The sequence below is a fragment of the Mastomys coucha genome, unplaced genomic scaffold (assembly GCF_008632895.1).
Source record: "Mastomys coucha isolate ucsf_1 unplaced genomic scaffold, UCSF_Mcou_1 pScaffold13, whole genome shotgun sequence".
NCBI classification, from domain to species: domain Eukaryota; kingdom Metazoa; phylum Chordata; class Mammalia; order Rodentia; family Muridae; genus Mastomys; species Mastomys coucha.
Genome location: NW_022196895.1, coordinates 28,873,158 through 28,893,552, shown reverse-complemented (window position 1 = coordinate 28,893,552; position 20,395 = coordinate 28,873,158). Strand labels below are relative to the sequence as shown.

Here is a 20,395-nt window from a genome sequence, read left to right as displayed (position 1 = left end):
GGGGGGGGGCTTGGCTTGCAGATGTCTGCCTTGTCACTGTGTCCTCGTGTCCTCGCATGACAGAGAGAAGAAAGTGCATGAGGGTTCTCTTGTTCCACTTCTTCTGGGGGCCTGTTCTCAACACTGTGTACAACATGAATTACCTCTCACAGGTGCAGATCCAAGAGTATGAACAGTGAGGGCTACGGTTTAACACGTGTGGGGAAAATAAAAACATACATTCTGTAACATGGGAAGACACATAGATTATGAAAGGAACTTGGGCTCTGGTGGAATGAAGAAGATGGGAGAAATCAGGGACAGTGAGGTACCAATGGGATGAGGTATAGCTGGATTAAATAAACAAGAAGCATGCCTAAGCAAGTGTGGCCTACTTCTGTGCCTTGGGATCCTATCCATCCTGCCCAGAATTTCCTTCACCAGCTTCTGGCTGTCAAAATAAAAGTGAAAACACCTGAGTTTTCCAGAATAATTTTAAACTGCATAAAATCATGAAGATAGAGCTAATGATTCTACTTGAACATAAAGTCAAGGAATGATTTAATTCTTTGAATAAAAAAAAATAGCATCAACTCAATGACTTTTAATCAATATCCCCAAATCAGTATAGACACAGAATAGATTCTATATTCTTTTCTCCTTCATGACCCTCGCACAGGCTAGGTTTTCTCCTACTGTGACTGGGAGATGTGTCACAAGACCATGTGTTGTAGGAGGTTGCTAGCTGGTAATAGTCACAAACCAGTGTAAGCCAAGCTTTTTTAAGAATTCACTTTAAATACAAACCTAAGAGGGACAGAGAACGCCAGGAAATGCACCTTGCGCTCACTAAATTCACTCTGGAAATCCACCATTGCAGGCATTTGTATAGTTCACTAAAAGCCTCAAAAAGGAGCCAATTTTTCAATGAGTAAATGTTGTTTTCAAAGGATGGGAGAGTCAAAAAGCACAAAATTAGAATAAAACTATTTGAGATTCCCCCAAACTATTTTGTAAGACTTTGGAGCCTCCAGATTCACTTACTGTAAGAGCCAGTCTGTTTCCCAAACCAAGCAAACAACCAAGGTCACCACACAGAAGGCCACAGCTACCTGACATTTCAAAGATGGGGTCCTGCAGGACACAGTAGGCTAAGCTGCTCTGCCTCCCAACACTAGGATTCTATATAACAAAAGTCACCCATAGAAGGCCACAGTTACCTTGACATGTCCCAGGGTAGGCTGATCTGATCAAAGTCCCTTTGGTTCAAGAGGAAATCCCATAGGCAATAGCTGTGGGAATCCTATAGGTAAATGTGGTTCACTACTCTCTAAATCTTTAATAAGTACTTTCTATGTAATGTGTATTGTTCTAGGTGCTGGACACAGAGCAAGAAGTTAAAAGAGATAGGCTACAGGCTAGACCCTTAGCAGGCTACATTTTTGAGAGGGAGATAGCCAAATGGGTGTTGAAAGGGGATCTGGGAGGAGCTGGGAGAAGGGAAACTGCAATCAGAATATATTGCATGAAAAATGTTTACATATATTATATATATATATACACACACACACACACACACACATATATATATATATATATATATATATATATACATACATACATGCATACATGCATACATATACATGCAATGTTCTGGGCTAGAAGAGGCTGCTCTAAGGAAATTTCTCTAAAAGAAAAGAGATTCAAATCTTGGTCTTTTTCTCAAAACTATCTCATTCCTGAAACATGTGCTTTTCATATGGTATTCCAGAAACATCTCCTAAGTGCTTCAGTGGAGTGGGGATTGGTCTGAAGGACAGACTTGGTAGTCTGAATGACAGATGTGTGAACTGTGGAGGTTCTCTGCCCACGGAGCAGGCACTCAGGTGGCAAAACCTCAGGGCATTCATTGTAATCCTGCGACAGACAGCACAGAAGTAGGAAAAGTACACTTCAAGCCCAAACAGTTTCATGTTCACACCACACATAACAAAGCTCATGACGGATCCACTCGGAGGCGGTTTAATTGAACCTCTTCACAGTTCTGAACTTCGAGGTCCTCATCTGTAAGATGGTGCCCATGGTAAACATTCTGCAGCAGTATGAGGAGTGTACGAAAGACAGGAGGATCACGTCAAGGTTTTCATGGTGGTGAGGAGGAAGAGAGTGGTGGTAAAGGAGGCTGGCAGGCAGGCTGAAGTCTGATTACTGAAAAGCCTGTAAACTAGACCCCGTCAGATGCAGTCCTGCCCACACTCACTTCGGACTCATCATCCCCTAGTTCATAAAAATACCAGCCATGTTGGGAATGATAGTCCACATAGTAGACACAGAGGTCTACACATACAACCTGAGCTGTATATCGGACGGAGCATCTCTGAAGGCCCTACTACCTTCGTTTCACAGGTGACACTAAGGAACAGTTTTATGACCACAGAAGTCTCAGGCAGCGATTTTATCCTGCCTATCACTGTCTCTGTTCCTGCCAGCAGTCCGTCTCCACCTCACCTACTCAACAGTCAGGTTCTCTCTTCACGGCTCCTACGAAACATCCCGAGTAGCCGCTTGTGCAAACATCTGCTTTGAAGTTCACTTCCTTCACTTCTGCCAGCCTGAGATGGGGACCACAGTCTGGACCCTCCACTCCTTGCATCTCAGTGTTTTACAGAATAGTATTGGTTTCCTGGAAATGGCCTGATGGTCTCCTTAGAGGTCCACCTCACTCAGCAGCATACGTTTGAAGGAAAAGCATTCTTCGGTGTGTTTAGTCCACCTCTGGTTCCAGGTTGCACTCAGGTAAGCTCACAATTTTATCTCATTAAATGTTTAATTAGCTTATACGTTCACATCAAAGAAAAAAAGACAAGAGGGTCCAGAACCCACCCCCCCACTCAAGAGCCACTAAAACTGCTTCTTCTAGAAAAGACATCTCTAGAGATGCGCTACGACCAAATACTCCAGACCAGACTGATTTATTGAATTGTACGATTTGAATTTTGTAATGGGCTATTTTCTCGGTAATTTTCCTGACAGGGAGCTTTGGAAAGAATATATTAGCCACTAGAATAAGTGAGTGGAAATATAATTATAGCCTCATCAAGAATAAAAGTTGAAGAAGGAAGGCAGGGAGCAGCCTGGGAGGAGTGAGAGAGAGGAATAGGTAGCAATGACCAAACACATTGTTTATGAAATTCCCAAGAATAAATAAAAAGAAGATATTTTAAAAATTAACTTGAACAAAACTTAATTAAAGAATGGCTTTGCATATCTGTTGAAGTCCCAAATACTATAGACTGACTCAGTGACAACTGTCCTTTTAAGACCATACAACAGGTACGGTGGACCAAGCTAACAACGCCAAGATTCTGATCAAATGTCTCCACTGAACAATCCAGAGGACTCAAAGGAGGGAGAAATCACTAAAATGCTGTCTGCCCGAGAGGCGACAACACAGGTGTGAACATGACTCTGAGTTTGCCATCTCCTTCCCTCGGTGCTCTGGTTCCCAACAGTTAAGTTCTGTCTGTGGTCATGACGTAAGTCAGTCTGCTCTAGTCCTTCTTATTTCTCAGAGAACCACTTCTATGTCTGCTGAAGTTTTCAGCCGGGAAGCCTTGAGGTGAGCGTCACAAACACGGGGCTGACAGCGCTTCCCATTCTCAGCATTAAGCTCAGCACCCTGGCACTAACCCCTGCAGCTCTCTGAGCACTGCTTGGGAACAGGCTGCCTAAGCCACATGAGAGCAAAACTTTTTAGGAATCAGGTCCCTGAATCAACATTGAGGTCCTTGCAAGGAAACAAAAGAACCTCTTTCTCCTAGGATTTCCTCCTCCAAGCCTGACGGCCATCTGATGCATAGCTATATTCCTACACTCCCTTTCTTGTTTTCTTCTCTGAGACTTTTTAATTACAATGGCAGTAAGTTCTTATCAAAACCCTTCATCGGGTGAAAAACGCAGAACAAGCACTCACAGGCACCCACTTCCTCTTTCTGTGCAAAAACACACCTTGCAAAATATTATTTCTGTTTTGTTCATGTTCTGGTATGTCGATCTGCCTTAAACCCACTCTCCTAAAGTGCAGTGGTTTTTAAAATGCAAATAAAAAATTATTCAGTATCCACTTACAACAGTAATTTATCTGTAATTTATTCTTCCAATAAAATGTTTTTGAGCACGGGCTCCCAATGTCATCTACCTACAATTGTCACATACGTGCAACTCAAATTTAATTTGCTTTTCAAAATATCTAAATGTTAAAAAAAAAAAAAAGCAAAACTTAGAAAAAGCAGATACATCCACTAATATTTTATTATAATTGCCTGTTTTTTTATCACACATCCTAACTCATAGATATCCCAAATCTGGAGACCCCTGCTTTACTTACTGATATCTTATTCAGTACAACCAAGTAAGAGCAAGTCTATCCAAAATAAGGTAATTAATTCTGATTTTACAAAAGATGACTTAGTTGGGGCCTGTGAAGATACCTCAGTTGATGATGAATCTATCTGACAAGCTTGAGAACCTGAGTTTGAATCTCCAGAATCTACATAGAAAAGCCAGGCGTGGTCAACCAAGCGTGTGATTCCACCACTGGGGAAGTAGAGACATTCTGATTCCTGGAGCTTGCTGGCTCCAGTATACAGTTAATATGTTTGGAATTATTTAAAATTTATATTGAGAAAAATGTATTTTCACTATTGCTGTAGATGAGCATCTACATAAGACTGTTAAATTGATTGTTGTTTTGTATCAAACAACTTTTATAATACTCATTTTTATTGTTATAATATTTTATAAATTTTAAAGAATATGACAAAAAAGATATTGTAAGTATTGAAGGGGGTCTCTGGGAGGAGTTGGGGTACAAAAGGGAAACAAGAATGTGATTTAATTCTATTTACTTAAAATATGTTCTTAAATGTTAACAAATTCAGATAAATTGAAATCATGTAACTTTTCTCATCATAATGCAATAAAAGTTTTAAAAAAAAGATAAGGCAGAGAGTAATGAAGGAAGATATCTAACATGTACACATGCACGCATGTGTACATGCACACATGTGTGAGGGCACATATACACATACACTTTTCAAAAAATAAGTTATTTAAATAGGTCCAAATTGAAAGACCTTAACTAAGCCATTCTGAGATGTACACACAATATAGAGAATTGTTTAATACATAATTGGTATGTGTTAGTAAACAGAAACAATTAAAACGTATTGTATTGGAGGTGGTGGCTGGGAAGGTGGCTACTGTTAACTGGAAGACCTGTACAATTCTCCGGTACCCACGTGGCTCACACCCATCTGTAACTCCAGCTCCATAGCATCTCTCATAACTGGAAGACCTGTATAATTCCCCGGTACCCACGTGGCTCACACTCATCTGTAACTCCAGCTCCATAGCATCTGATGCTCTCTTCTTGCCTCCACAGGCATCAGATATACAGTTGGTACACAGACATACATGTTAACAAACATGTAGATAAAATTTTTAATTAAAAAATGTTAGAGTAAATATTTTATTAACTGTTTATTTAGCATTTTATTATTACAGAAGAGTAATCAGCTTGTTACCTATTTGCTTATTATCTACAAACTCTTTTTTTCTTATTTATTTATTTATTACACATTAAATATTAACCCTATAGAAATTCAAGTTAAACTCATCCAAGTAAAGTTTCGTGATTTCAGATTTCAAAATCATTAAGCAAGGTAGCTTTGGCATCAACATCAACTAGAAGAAATGGGATGGACAGAAATGGATGGGTGAACCCAGCTACTTCGGTAAGAGCTATTCCTATGTACAGCTCAGTTAGATCAGAAATAGAGCATGTGTGCCTTCTTAAGTCAGTTTACACACTGAAAACCAACGTTGTGTTGGTGGTTTTTAAAGTGAAAGGGAGATTCAATGTGTTTCCTTAAGCAGATGAGAAATTGGTGTCCATATTAATACCAAATCTTCATGTGAGGAAAATGGTGAGACTTGACTAAAGTCGGCCAACAAACTACCACTGAAGTCTAGCAACATTTTGAGGTTTTGGAGCACAGCTTTTACACTTTGAAATAGTTTTTGCTTTGTTTTGTTTTAATAATAAAGACTGGCTTGTGCTGTGGGCACTGCATGTGATTCACTGCAGGGTAAAGCTTCCTTGGAATCAGAAACATGCATGCCCCTGTTGTGTGCATTTCACTCAGCCAATGCGGAGCTCAGACTTCCGACAGCTAACCTGCATGATGCGCTTCTCATTCTTGGCTTCTCTCGGTCTAGCTAGCAGATCTCAATCCAATACTCACTCATTCCTTACCTGGTTACAGACTATGGATGGTGTTTTATCCTGTTTCTTTCTTGCTTTGCTTTTAATATTAAACTGTCCTGGTAATATCTGTCTTACACACTCCCATAATTTATCCTTATCATGGGTTAGTGGTAAGTTCTGAGACTCATAAACTTTGGATCCAACTGCTTCTATGGTTACTCTTTTCCTCTTTCTCTACAATTTTTCCTTTCAATTGCCAAATACCCTAAAGTTAGGCTAAAACAACTTTCTCTCCCCATGCTTTACCTGGCATTGTGATTTTGCAAAATAAAATGTACATTCTCTTAGCTAACACTGTGATGAAACACCACGAGCAAACACAGGCTAGGAAGGAAAGGGTTAGCGTTATCGTACAACTATCCGGACATACTGTATCATGGAGGGAAGTCAGGGCAAGAACTGGAGGCAGGAACCTGGAAGCAGGAACTGATGCAGAGGCCATGGAGAGGTGCTGCTTACTGGCTTGCTCCTCGTGGTTTGCTCAGCCTGCTTTCTTGTAGCATTCAAGACCACTTAGCAGGAGGGGCTCTACTACCTCATGGGATGGTCCCACCCTCATCAATTGCTTACCGGCCAATCTTATAGAGGAATTTTCTCAATTAAGGTTCCCTCTCCCCAAGTTACTCTAGCTTGTGTCATGTTGATGGGGGAGAGGGGACAAAACTAAACAGGACATACATCTTGAGATGTTTTTTTTTTCCTACCTTTTCTGGGAGGGACAGTGCATGTTTTGTGCCTGGCATGCTCTTTGCTACAGATAGACATGGTAAATTCCTAGAGAAATTCAAGGTTCACTACACCCTCATGAAGACATCCCCAGCCACTCAGTAAGACAAATCACAGTTGGGAAGATTGCTATGCTCCTGCAGCTGTGGGTGGTGGCGCACGCTTTTGATCCCAGCCCTCAGGAGGCAGGGGCAGACGGATCTCTGAGTTCAAAGCCATCCTAGTCTACAGAGTGAGTCCCAGGACATATGGTTCTTACATATCCATCTTTTTATTAGTCTTTTTCTTAGTATTAGTCTTTTTCTTTCAATTTCTTCCTATGGTGGTTGCATAAAAGGTGTATATTCTCATCTTGATAATTCTTATGGGTAGGGGCAGTAAAAAGTAAAAGGTAAGGTGTGCCTCAAATATATGGATCCTTCTATAAAAGCAGGATCGTGCACTGTGGTACCACGAAAAGAACTGTAAGCAAAAATGCTCAATAAGCTCTGGAGTTGCAATCCATCAAATGTACAAGGAGAAACAGTAAACCTATAGTAGTTTTTAATTAAGAGCCTTTGCTTATGGTGCATAACTCCTTAATTATTCATTTGTTAAATAAGAACATTAGGAAATACAAAATCAACACTAAATTCATTTTAACAAAATCAATACTAAACTCACAGTTGTGACTTCATTGACTCTAGATATTGACTATTTCCAAAGTAAAAGCCTTACCTTGTCTTAGGAACGGAGTATGTAAAATAAAGATGAATTGTTCCTTTCTGTTTGCTAAAGACCAGGTCTCCTTACATAGCAGAAGCAACCAAGGCCAACACACTAATACTATGTCCCTATACATATGAAGACAATTAGTTGGGCCATGTTCCTTCTTAGACAGGAAGCCTAGGAAACCACTAGCAAAAGGGAGCTTAAACTTCATGCCACGTGAAAAGCAGATGAATGATACATCCATTGTAAACTTCAACACCCCTCTTCAGCAAAACTCTAGTATACCTATTAAATATAACAGGTTATGTGAAACAAATCTATTTATTCATTCATTTCTTTTAGTTTAATCTGTTTCTACTGAATTAGATTCATTGCTGCTGTCTTATTATCAGTAAAGTTTATACATGAAAGCCTTTGACTGTGACCGCACACATGGCCTGGGATCTCATTATTCAAAAGCTCAGATCTCTAACCAAAGTGACGTTAGGAGGCATAAAGGTGTGGCATTAAATAACAAGCAATGAAAATACATGAGCAGCCTTCTCTGGAAAATGGCTTGCTAGTTCAAAATAGTAACCAGTTCTCTTAACTCCCGGCCAGCCCTCCCAGTTTCTAGCCCAACCCCTTCAAATGTTTCTCCCAATCTCTCCTCTCTCAGTTCCCCAATGTCTGCTTAAACAATCCCTCTCCCAGTCCCCCCCCCACCCTCCCCTACTTGCTGCTCCTTGCTATGACTGTTGTAGCCTGTCTGCTCAGCTCAGCCTCTCCTGGCTCACCTGTCTCCTAACCATGTCTTCTCCACCAACTGCCTTCTCTTCTCACCCTGCTAGCCCCTTGTTCTCCACCCCTCCTACCCTATCCCCCACCAGCCTCTACCCACCCCACCCCTACCTCAGCTGGCTTTTTCTACCTCCTATCCTATTCCCAGAAATCTAAGAGGCAACCAAACTGAAGGTCATAGGGGCCAAGCACTTCTAACAGCTAAGAATCTCCCCACCCTCACCAGCAAGGTTGGGGACTGGGGGTGGGGACAGAGTGGAGACAGGGTTGCTCTGTGTAACAGAGTCCTGGCTGTCTTGGGCTAGCTTTGTAGACCAGGCTGGTGGCCTCAAACTCATAGAGACCCACCTGTTTTCTGCCTCTGCCTCTGCCTCTCTTGAGTGCAGGGAAGAAAGGCTAGCACCACCACACCAGGCCATCTAAAGGATTAGTTGACTAGCAACTGGGGGTTCTTTAAAGAGCTAGCTAGGCACACAAGATAAATTACAGTACATTTCTTTCAAGTGTTCAGTCATTCTGATAGCCTCAAGGGAAAAAAAAAACCTCTATCAGTGTACTATTATTGGTGTATTTTAACCCCCCTCCCTCTCCCCAATTATCTCTGCTAATCTCTCTTCTAATGAAGAAACAAGCTTTGAGTTTGTGATCTTCAGCTGGTGCCCTACAAACACTGCTAGCTGCAACTGCATATTAATGGTCTGCTTCTCTTTCAATGTGTTTTTACAATTATGTCTTATATACGCTTTGTTTTACTATTTCAATGTGGTGAAAATAAACATCCTTGCAAGCAAATATTATAAGCAAAAAAAAAAAAGATTATTTAAACAAAAACATTAAGTAAGGTGCAGATAGTAAGCACTGACAACAGGGGTCTTAATGGTATCACACAGAAAAGGGAGGTACTATTGGTTGGAGCAGACACTCCTTGTTGCTTTTAATTGTCTAGACAACTAAATAAAAGGTGTTTGAAAGACTAGCTTCAAGCTTCTAAGACAGTATTGTCCGTGCGGGAAGGAGGCCTCATGTGACAAGGTGAAGAGACATTTTTGGTTATCACAACATGAGAGGAAGATTTCTGCCAGTGGGAAGAGGCTAGAGGCATTGCTAAATGTCCTCCAAAGTATGGTGTGGCCTTGCAACATAGAATGATCTGTCTGGCCCAGAGATAACATAGAGCCCACGTTGAGAGCCCCTTGCTATGTATTCTCCCTTAACCACCATTATAAATCATCTCTTCCCCGAGACTGTTCCTTGGCTCACTTGATCTCTGCTGCTGAAGACAGAGGGAAATGCTGATCTCTGCCTTTCTCTGTTTTACACCACCTCCAGCTATGGGGGTCAGGTCGTTTGCAGTCAGAATGAAGGCAGTGGGTGGTATCAAAGGGTCTGCGGTCTCTGTGCATCAGTTCTATGCCAGTGACACCTTGACTCCACCTCCTCATTGAGCCGCTGGAGCCATAAATCTGCAGATGCCCTAGTAACATAAATATAAAAATGACAGCTAAGCTAAAGATGAATAGAAAAGAAAAAGATGAATAGAAATCGCATCAAAAATTTCTCTCTTTGGGTTTCAAGCAAAGCCTATCTGGATGACACTGTTACTTGACTTAGTTAAATGCCATAGTTTTCATAATAAATCTAACCTTGGGATTTTAAAAAGCTGAAATTCTTTTCAATACATAGCTTCTTTGGGAGTTTTTTTTGTTTGTTTGTTTTTGTTTTTTTTTAATCAAAACTTACTTCTCAGTCAGTGAAAATAAAATTAATACACAAAAAAGGAAAAAAGAAAAACATAAACAAAAATTAACAAGCAGTGGTTGAAACAATCTATGTGGCGAACACTCAATACTTTGTTTTCAAATGCACTACTGCAAACACTAAACCTATATGTATGTCTGAGGGCAAACCGTTTACAAGGAAATCCTTTGAAGCCGTTTTGTGGTTCCCTCCTCTCTGCTCCCCTCAGCACCGCTTCTCATCTCCAGAAAGGATTAAAAGCAGAGGTAGAACACCTGTGTCCGTTTTCCAACCTCCTACAGTAACAGCATTCATAGGCGACTTAAGGGCGGAGATCCTATCACAGCCTTCAACTGACTTACAGCTCTGTACAAGGAGTTTATTTCCAAATACTTCAGAAGCTGAAATAGCCCAGAAGGCAGCTCAGTGCCCTGAAAGTCATCTTGACTTAAGTCGGGTCTTCCTGTGGTGAGCCATCGTGAAGGTGAAGCTGAATCCGCTTCACTTCAGAACCAGAGAACAATGCCAACAGAAGCAAGGCCTTGCTGTTGGCTCCTGGGTAGCACTCCCCAGCACTTGCCCTGTGGAGAAGGGAACCTAACACTGAATGAGCCTGGGGTCTCCATCATATACAGTTTAGGGGAAAGACCAATTACAATATTTTCCTTTTTCTTTTCCTCTCAAGGCACTAGAATAAAGCCAGATCATAACCAAAAGGCTATGACACGTGCCTGTAATTCCTCTTCTCAAGAGGCCGAGCAGGAGGGTCGTGAATAGAACAGCAGCCAGCAGCCTTGACTTCTTCTACAAACAAATACCAAGAAGAGCCAAGATTTAGAAGAAAAAAAAAAGAATAAAGCAAACAGATATACCAGTGTCTGCTCTGCTTCATTATATCCAGTCAGTCTCTTCTTAAAATGTGTTAATTAGATTTGTTTATTTACCCGAGGCGAGGCATGTATGTTGCAGCAAGCACATGGAGACCAAAGGCAATCCAGCATGCGCTTCCCAGGTGTACTATCAGGCATGCTGCAAAGACCTTTACTCACTGAGCAGCTCCTCCATCCCCTGAGTCATTCTCTTTAAAAACCATTTGCTGAGCACCTCCTAAGTGCTACACACTGTGCTAGACAAGGAATACGTAAGAGTGCTCAGGCCAAACCTGTGGATCCTGTCTTCTACTCTCTCAGTTGCAGTCCCACCCTGCTCCTGAGTCACCTCTCCACACAAAGAATCAGCTTCAGAAGGAAGTTCACAATCAGCAGAGAGACTAAGGCATCAGGATAGAGCGTGGGGCAGAGCAGTTGCCAGCAGTGTGGAACAGATAGGCTGGGGATCCCTAAAAGACGGTGTAAGGCTCGGGAAAGGCCTGGGCGTGTTGACAAAGGGACTAGCACAGGAAAGGAGCTATCAGAAGAGAAAGAAGGAAGAAGGAAAAAAGAAAGAAACTGAGTCCTCACCAGCCATGGCATAAATGGAATTATCCTCTTAAAATTCACATGCTGATAAAATCATAACTATATATGTGTATATATATAATCATAAATACATATAAAATCATAATATATAATATATCAGGAGAGTGACAGCAAAACTCTCTAGGGGACAAAGAAAACTGAGGACATGCTCAATGTAATATAGATATAGATATAGATAGACATATAGATATGTTCAATGTAATATATAATATATAATATATATATATGCATATATTTTCATACTTCATACATCACGCAGTACCATGTACAAATGTTGGAACCTATCCTCTGGTGTGGCAGCAGGGATATAATCTTTTGGAAGTAATTATGTTTATAATAAAATCCTGAAGGTGTAGCTCTCAAAACAAGATGAATGATCTTTCAAGAAGAGACGCCAAGGAGCTTAGAGAAGTTGTTTCTGCTCTGTATAGCTTTCCCTCTCTAGCCTTCTTCCTTTCTATATTCTGAGAAGACACAGAAGACAGGAAGAAAGCTCTCACTGGGGAAATCACTGAGCTAGCCTCTTGGTTTTGACTGCCTCTGCTCCGGACCTGTGGAAAAAAGTGTTTGTGGTGTAAGCCACCCAGGGACCCTGTTGCTGGAATCCAAGCAAACAGGGCTAAGATAGGCCAAGAGCACTGGCTGAAGCCCTTCGAGAAGAGACTCACTTGTGGTTCCATACAGGAAGCACCTATGGGCCAGAGGTGAACTCACTGTTAGGACATAGCTCCTTCACTCTCCAAGGCTCTTCCTCCCACCCTTAAGCTTCCCCTGGCAAAGCCACACACATCCCCATCAGTTGGTTCAGATGCCTGGGTACTCAGTGGATCCTTTAGAGACATCAATGTTTTCTCAAAATCTGGAAGGGAAAATCCAATAAGGACTTGGAAGCAGAAGAAGAGGAAGAAGAAGAGGGGGAGGGGGAGGGAGGGAGAGGAGGGGGAAGAGGAAGGTGGTTTTTCCACAGAGCTGTGGCAGATGTATACTACTCAGGGCAGTGTTGCCAAATGGTCGGCAAGACACTGCGCTGAAGGACTCTGCCTCATACTTTAGTATGGTATAACCACATTTATGTCCAAAACCAACATTTTCTAAGTGAGCTACAACTTATTAGTAAGATGTTAGATTACATAAGTTCAGCAAATATTTTGAATGAAACAGAATACAATGAAACAGCATAAAACATAAAATACTGCAATATGTTGTTGACACAAAAGTAAGCATTATTTGGTGAAACTGTTTCAATTCTATGCATATGACCATACATCTCCTTATCAAAAGTCAATTTGGGCCAGGCAGTGATGGCACACGCCTTTAATCCCAGCACTTGGGAGGCAGAGGCAGGTGGATTTCTGAGTTTGAGGCCAGCTTGGTCTACAGAATGAGTTCCAGGACAGCCAAGGCTACACAGAGAAACCTTGTCTCAAAAAAACAAAACAAAACAAAAAAACAACAAAAAAAAGTCAATTTGGATCCAAAACAATAGATATAGATAGTTAGATAGATAGATAGATAGATAGATAGATAGATAGATAGATAGATAGACAGACAGACAGACAGATGATAAATAACTGAGTTACCACATAAATGCATTTTTTTTTAAATAATGAATTTAGTTTGGTGGGGTCCTAAAAGGTCACCAACCTAATGCAACTATAGTAAAAATCCAGAATAATTTAACACATTTTCTTTTAAGCAAGCGGTCTAACATTTGGTTTTCTGGATTTGGATGTTTGGGAACACAGCTAAGTCCATTAGAAACATCCTTTCAGTATGGTACAAGTCTAAACAAAAGCTAGGTCAGAACTGAAATCAGGATATGGGTTAGGATCCATAAGGCCAAACCCTCACCACAGAGCAGGGTGAGCCAAGTCCTGTCTTTCCATTCATCAAACCACTGGGAGGAATGTAAGCCAGAGGTGAGCTCTCTGCTCCTTCAGAAAAGCTTTCAGAATGCCATGCTCTCCAGTCACTGGGCAGAAGACCAACTGCTCTCTAGGCATGGATCCCTCCCTGCATTGGATGGTGGCTAGTTGGTATTTTAAGTAGTGTTGTTGGTATATTGTGACTTTTGTAAATTTAACACATTCTATAAATATCAAAAATAATTTCAATTATGATTTTAGAAAAAAAAAGTACTTGCTTGACACTTTTAAGTATCCCATTGGTATGTGCACATGTACTGCCAAAACAAAGTTCTCTCTGCCTTGTGATGGATGGCCACAAGCAGGTCAGTTCTACCAATGCCAGCCTTCTATAAGCCCTATCTGGGGCAGCATTCTCTACCTGTGAGTCACGACCCCTTTGGCAAATCTCTATCTCCAAAAAATATTTACATTATCATAAGTGTAGTTATAAAGTAGCAATGAAAATAAATATATGGTTGTGGAGTCACTACAACCACTGTATTAAAGGGACGTAGTGCTAGGTAGGTTGAGGACCCCTGAATCAGGGGCTTCATGTCATTAAGAGCTTCAGGAAATTCATTTTCCAGACACAGTTTCAGAGTCTACTGTCTGTGTGGCCTTGAAACTAATTTTCTTGAATTCAGGAATCACCCATTTATAACAGATAGTTTCAGTAAATGAAACAAGTCTCTAATTCATCTAAAAAGGACTGTCTACACTGTGAACCAGCTCAATTAAAGGGGACTGTCCTCACTGTGAACCAGCTCATCTAAAGGGGACTGTCTACACTGTGTCACAGCTCATGTCAAGGGAACTGTCTACGCTGGGAGCCAGCTCATGTAAAGGGACTGTCCACACTGACACAGCGCCCCTCACAGCACGAGACTGCTGCTGTCTGAGCACCAAACTGACAACTGCGCATGAGGGAATCATGTGCTTTGGCTTTAAGTCACCGTTCCCCCTATCCTCACCTGGGCCTGGCCCAAAACAGAAAGAAAAATCTTGAGATCAATCAAAGTAAGTTCAAATTGATCACCCGTGCACAAAGCAAATGGATTTTTGTGCCTCAATCACCATGGACATTAAGTTTTATTGTTTCTGGTTCTATAGATTTTTTAAAAAAGACAATGACAGCTAGAATACCAGTTGGTTCATGTTTTAAGTTTATTCAGTAAAAAAAAAAAAAACTTAGAAATTAGTTCTCTGTCTCAGCCAATGGTACAACCTCACTGCTCACCAACACTGCCATCTACAGAGAAGTTACCCAGCAACAAAGGGTCCAGCTGGAAAGCGGAGCAGAAGTACAGCTTTCAGAGGGTCTGTTTTTCTTCTTAAAATATTTTACTTTGGTGATTGTGGAGTAATTTTAAAAAGCCATATAGCAGGACAGGTCTTCAAAATTTGTAATAGATTTATATGCACAACCCCATTTGAATGGCAGACTGTAGGGCCAAATTAAAAACAAGCAAACTTTAAACTCCTTCCCTGGGAGACTCCCCCATCCCATGCATGTGTACACTCTGAAGTTCATTTCTTTTTCCCTGTACGTCTTCCCACATCTCAAGTGTTTGGCATGACGGAGAGGCTTATTTGTGAATTAATAAGTCAGAATCTGTTAGGGGTTTGCGGGGTGGGGAAGCGTTACTCTGATGTGCTGTGGGACCATCCCCTCCGCAGCAGCATCAGGCTCCACTTCCTCCGCACCTTACAACTTCTAAAGGCCCGAGTAAGCAATTCTAAGTGTGCTATCTCTTTCATCAGAAGTTTGTACCACAAGGCTGCAGCACATCACACAAGTATGAGAGATTCTTGAACCTTTTCAAAGATAGGAATTGCTCTCTCATTTCAATATACAACAGCCTCAGATGAACACTCAGAAACATGACTAAAAATGAATGTGGACATATACATTGCCCTAAGCTCAAATAGAGTGTTTCATGAATTTAAATTTTAAAATTTTTTACGAGAATTTGAAAAACAGTAACAAAAATAAATAAATTTCTTTCAAAAGTTTTACCTTTTTACATACCACTAGTACTCAAGTACAGGCAATGAGCAAATCCTTCCCACTAAGTGCAAACACCCAGAATCCAGTGCCATCATCTCTAGCAGCATCAAAAAAAAATGTTTAATTAAAAAGCTGTTAGATAAGCCACCAGCAGCAAAAGGAAGGATGAAAATTAAATTGCAAAAAAAAAAAAAAAAAAGTTACAACTTGACAAGTTGAAATGGAGCTTTCAGATTCCCTATGATGAAAGCTTTGCATTTCAACAGTACTGAAAACAAATTTCCTTTGTGTGTGTGTGTGTGTGTGTGTGTGTGTGTGTGTGTGTGTATGTACAACAGAAAAAAAAGAAAAAAAACGTAAGCAAAGAAAAATAGTGCCCAGTGGCTAAAGATCTGGGAACACACGGAATCAATCCCAAGGTAAAACTGCTCCCGGTTTAGATCTTCAGATTAGGGAATGAGAGGCTGTCTGCCTCTCCAAGGAGATGGCTTCTTGCATACACGATTTAAATAAACCACTCCAGCACAGGGAGGAAGAGCAGAAGCTCTCTTCTCAATAATCACCCCTGCCTGGCCCCTGTGAGCTGCTTTCTCTCTAAAACCTCACTACTCCATTACTCTGCCTTTAACTCCCCTAAATGATTCATTCTCGCCTTCTCTTGAGCACATGCTGCAGGGAAGCTAGTATTTAGGTTAAATTTCTAGTGCCACTTGCTTTGGAGAGCTTGATGAGGGGAGGCAGGAGGGAATCTAATTTAATAAATCCACCGCGATGTAGAAAGAAAGGCACACTGCAGCCCCCAACCCAAAACTAACTAGACACACAAGTCCCTCTGACAAACTATAATCCAAAGCAAAGTCACTAATTAGGAAAGCAGAGTCCACGTGTGTGGTAAGAGGTAACACCCAAGGGACAGCCAGTTCCACGAAGGGAGGGCGGGAGAGTCTGGCGGATGCTTGCAGCTGCACTGGCCTAGGCGCTCCGGGGAGAGCCTGGTTGCCTCGGTCTAGAGCTTAGCTCTTGCCCAGACACTGACTGGGCTGGGGAGAGATCAGAGACAGAGGGGCTTCTGGTCCGACGCCCTCACTCTCGGGAGGTGTCGCAGCGAGAGGGATAACTAGCGTGCACGCCGCAGGCGTTCCCAGCCCGAGCCCGCGCCTCCACGCTCCGCCTGGTCCAGCACCCCTCGCCTTACCGTCCCAGCTCTGACTCCACCTCGAAGAAATCGCTCAGAGGATCCCGGTTAGAGCCGTCGATCCAGTAATCCGGGACGAGGTTCTCAGTACTGGCGGTGACCGAGGAGCAGGGCGAGGAGGGACAGGAGGGCACCGTGACTTTGAGCATCTTCGCCGCGGGACTCCGGAAGACGCTGCCGCTGCCCGAGCTGGAGCCGCCGGCCGCCGCCTGCAAACACGGGAGCGAGAGAAGGCGTCCTTCAGCGCGCTCACGCCCACCGCCGCGCCGGGCTGCGGCTCGCCTCCGCGCTCGGGAGCGAGGGCGGGCGGAGATGCTGAGACTGAGCGCCAGCGCAGGGAAACCCGGAGCCACCGCCAGCCGGCAGAGACCAGGCTGGGAGCCGCAGAGCTCAGGCGCCCTCCCCCTCGCTCCCGCCGCCCTACCTCCGTGCCTCCCTCCCGCCTGCCCTGCCAGCCCCCTCCTTGTGCTCCTCTCCCTTCCAGGCTGAGGCTGCCGCAGGGCCACCTAAAGCACTGGCAAATACAGAAGCCCGGGGAAGCCACTAGGACCCGGGGCGTGCATCTTCCTCCTCTCCCTCAGCAGGAGCCGGCAGCCTAGAAGGAGATCTCTCAGTCGGAGGCGAGCACCGGGAGTGAAAGGCACCAAGTGCTTGGTGAGAGAGAGAGAGAGACCTGGTCACGGTTGGCGCAACTCATGCTTCCTGGAGCGAGCTCGAAGTGGGCGAGTCCCTTCCACCTTGCACCAGCTAACCAGTCACCCCCTTGTTGGTCTTTATATCAAAGCTTATATGGATGGTAAAAAGAGGGAGTCCTGTGGTTTGCCAGCTCCTGCAGGCTGCCGCCTTCTGCTAGAACTCAGCGCACACCACCGGAGGAGAGGAAAGGGCCTAGGTCCATGTTGACCTGACTCACCTTTGATTGAAGTCTTCAATTTGTCATCGCTGCTGGTGGCCCTGTCGCCTCTGGCTCGGCTGGAGCTCCTAAAAGGGCACACACTTGGCTGTGTCTAGTTCAATTTCAGCATCTGAAGGCCAGGAGCTGAAAGGACTCAGAGAAAGGCTCCAGAGAAGCCAACTAAGGCAAACCTGCCTCAAGGCAGGACCTGTCACTATTCTTGACAAAGAAGGTTACTACAGTGAGAGCCTTTTTCTTCCCATGAGCTGCACCCCATCAGAAGCATTCTAATGTCCACTCATCAACTGCCGTGGCGATTTTAAGTACTGGCTGAATAAGATACCTTTGGGCTTTATTTCTTCCAGGATTTCAGCAAAGCTAAACAACAAGTAGTCATGACACTGTAAAGTGTGTGTGACCGACTGTGTGTCTCTCTGTGTGCATGTGTGTAGGTGCACGCACCACAGTTACTACATCATCGTATAAAACATAAAAGGTAGTTACTGTATCACATCCGATTTCCAGCAAAATGACGCTAGACCATTTATCCATTTAATATTACAGAGATATTAGGGTGGTTTTGTTTTTCTACCTTTTCCCCCAATATGCACTGAACTATTCCCAGCAAATCTCCATTCCATCAGTCACGAGTACGTTCCAAATTTTTCCTCTCATTTGTTGAGTTAGTACTTATTATAATACTGGTGAACTCTCCACCACCAGAACCAAACAATCTGATTGTAATCGGATGTGAGAATTTAAATATTCAATACAAAACTATTCCTTGAAGGTGATGATGGTGAGCAAATGCTCAAAATGCAATATTGTACAAATGTATTTAAGGTTCACTCAAGGTCCCAGGTATACTGGATATTTGGTGAGAGACTAAAAATGCATTGCTTTTCAGTGAGTAAATTCACTAATCTTCACGTTAAAATAGTATAAACAAAGCGAGATACTAATGTTGTCTAAATCCTGCTCTCACAAAGTATGTTTCCCTTAGCTGGCAATGATGATTGGGAAGAGAGGCATAAAGTAGTAGTTGGGCTATTCGAAACCAGCTGTATATTATTTAACAGCCTGGGTCTACAACAAGCACACACATTAGAGAGATGGTGACCCTATTGTTTTCTTGCCATTTTCAAAGGCAATGGTTAGGGAAAGAGCCCATGGGTAGTACAGAGGTGACCATAGAAATTATATTTACTTCTGGTACAAGATTGGTCATTTGATAGGTATTCACCTCACAAAGGACTTCAGGGGGGGGAAAGACAACAAATGAAAGTTTAACAAGATCCATCATCATCATCATCATCATCATCATCGCCATCGTCATCGTCATCATCATCAACATCATCATCATCATATCATCATCATCATCATCATCAACAACATCATCAACAACATCATCATCATCGTCGTCATCATCATCATCATCATCAACATCATCATCATCATCATCATCGTCATCGTCGTCATCATTATCGTCGTCGTCATCATCATCATCATCATCATCATCATCATCATCATCATCATCATCATCATCATCATCATCATCCCCGTGTTTGCAGTTTTGCTACCAACGTTTTCAGTTAGCTGCAGTAAACTGGAGTGGACGTATTAGATGGAAATTCCAGAAATGAACAATTCCCTACTCTACTAGATGGCACAGCGAACTCTGAGAGCCTATTTTGGCCTAAACAACATACAAGTCACTCTTCGGCCAGATGTATCCCCTCGGTAGAGGCTACTCTCCTGAGTCTGTTACTAGCCATCACAGATCGTTGCATGTTGTGTGAGAAAAGCAGAGAGTATGCAGAGTTTAGAGCTACCTGTAGTTTCACGCATCCACTGGAAGTCTTGAAATGTACGTCTTGTGGAGGGCAAGGGGGAGGTGATGTATTTCCTTTAACCCATGAAGCTTTCTTTCTCATTTTAAAGAGATGAATATAAAGTACAAGATGTTATTTTAAAGCACGTGAAACAAGGATTAGATACATGAAATTTATCATTTTTACTAAGCTTTGTCTGAAATGAAAAAAAAAACAGAAATATAAATACATTAAAAAAAAAACAATTTTGACTCAATCTTGAATGTGTGAACAAATGGTAACAGATTCTGAAGATTTGGAAGACTTGATATCCAGACTTGGAGCAGGAAAAGCTCATCAGAAAAATCTAATTCTTACCACAGGAGGTCAAGAAAGGCTTTGAAGCAGGAGACAGAGAGCAAGGCACTGGATGGAAGTGTCTAAAGGCGTTCTATGGTCCTGACATTCCTAGAGCCATTCCAAACACACCATCTCCAAGGCCTAAGAGAATGCGATGGATTTGACTCTGTAAATGTTGAACAGTGGTAAATTTTGTGTTAGTCAGATGCTACAGCTGATGCCATATTCAAAACAGAAATTAAATAGAATTCTGGGAAATAAAAGATGCTGACAAATTATTGTCTTATATCCATCATATTCCCATCCACATGGACATGGGACAGTTCTTCACTGGAAAATAGAACAAGCAGAAGCCACTGGGGAATAAACCAATAGCTGGTAATGCTGAAAGAAGGAAGGAAGGAAGGAAGGAAGGAAGGAAGGAAGGAAGGAAGGAAGGAAGGGAAGAAGGAAGGAAGGAGCCTGATTTCCGTTTTCTTG

General features: G+C 42.4%; 1 protein-coding gene across 8 annotated transcripts in view; it reads right to left on the bottom strand.

The window, feature by feature from the left end:
- Camk4 (calcium/calmodulin dependent protein kinase IV) overlaps nt 1-20,395 on the bottom strand; it is a 245,925-nt gene that overhangs the window by 210,985 nt on the left and 14,545 nt on the right. For 2 of the 8 annotated variants that reach the window (XM_031365261.1, XM_031365260.1), the window contains exons 2-3: nt 17,763-17,830; nt 16,850-17,058 (exon numbers count right to left, since the gene is read on the bottom strand). In XM_031365261.1, coding sequence (XP_031221121.1) covers nt 16,850-16,998 — 149 coding nt within the window. In that variant the 5' untranslated portion in view covers nt 16,999-17,058; nt 17,763-17,830. Of the gene's footprint in view, nt 1-16,849; nt 17,059-17,522; nt 17,620-17,762; nt 17,831-19,576; nt 19,670-19,933; nt 20,082-20,395 lie in introns of those variants that run through there. The other 6 variants (XM_031365259.1, XM_031365258.1, XM_031365257.1 and 3 more) reach the window with 6 other exon arrangements.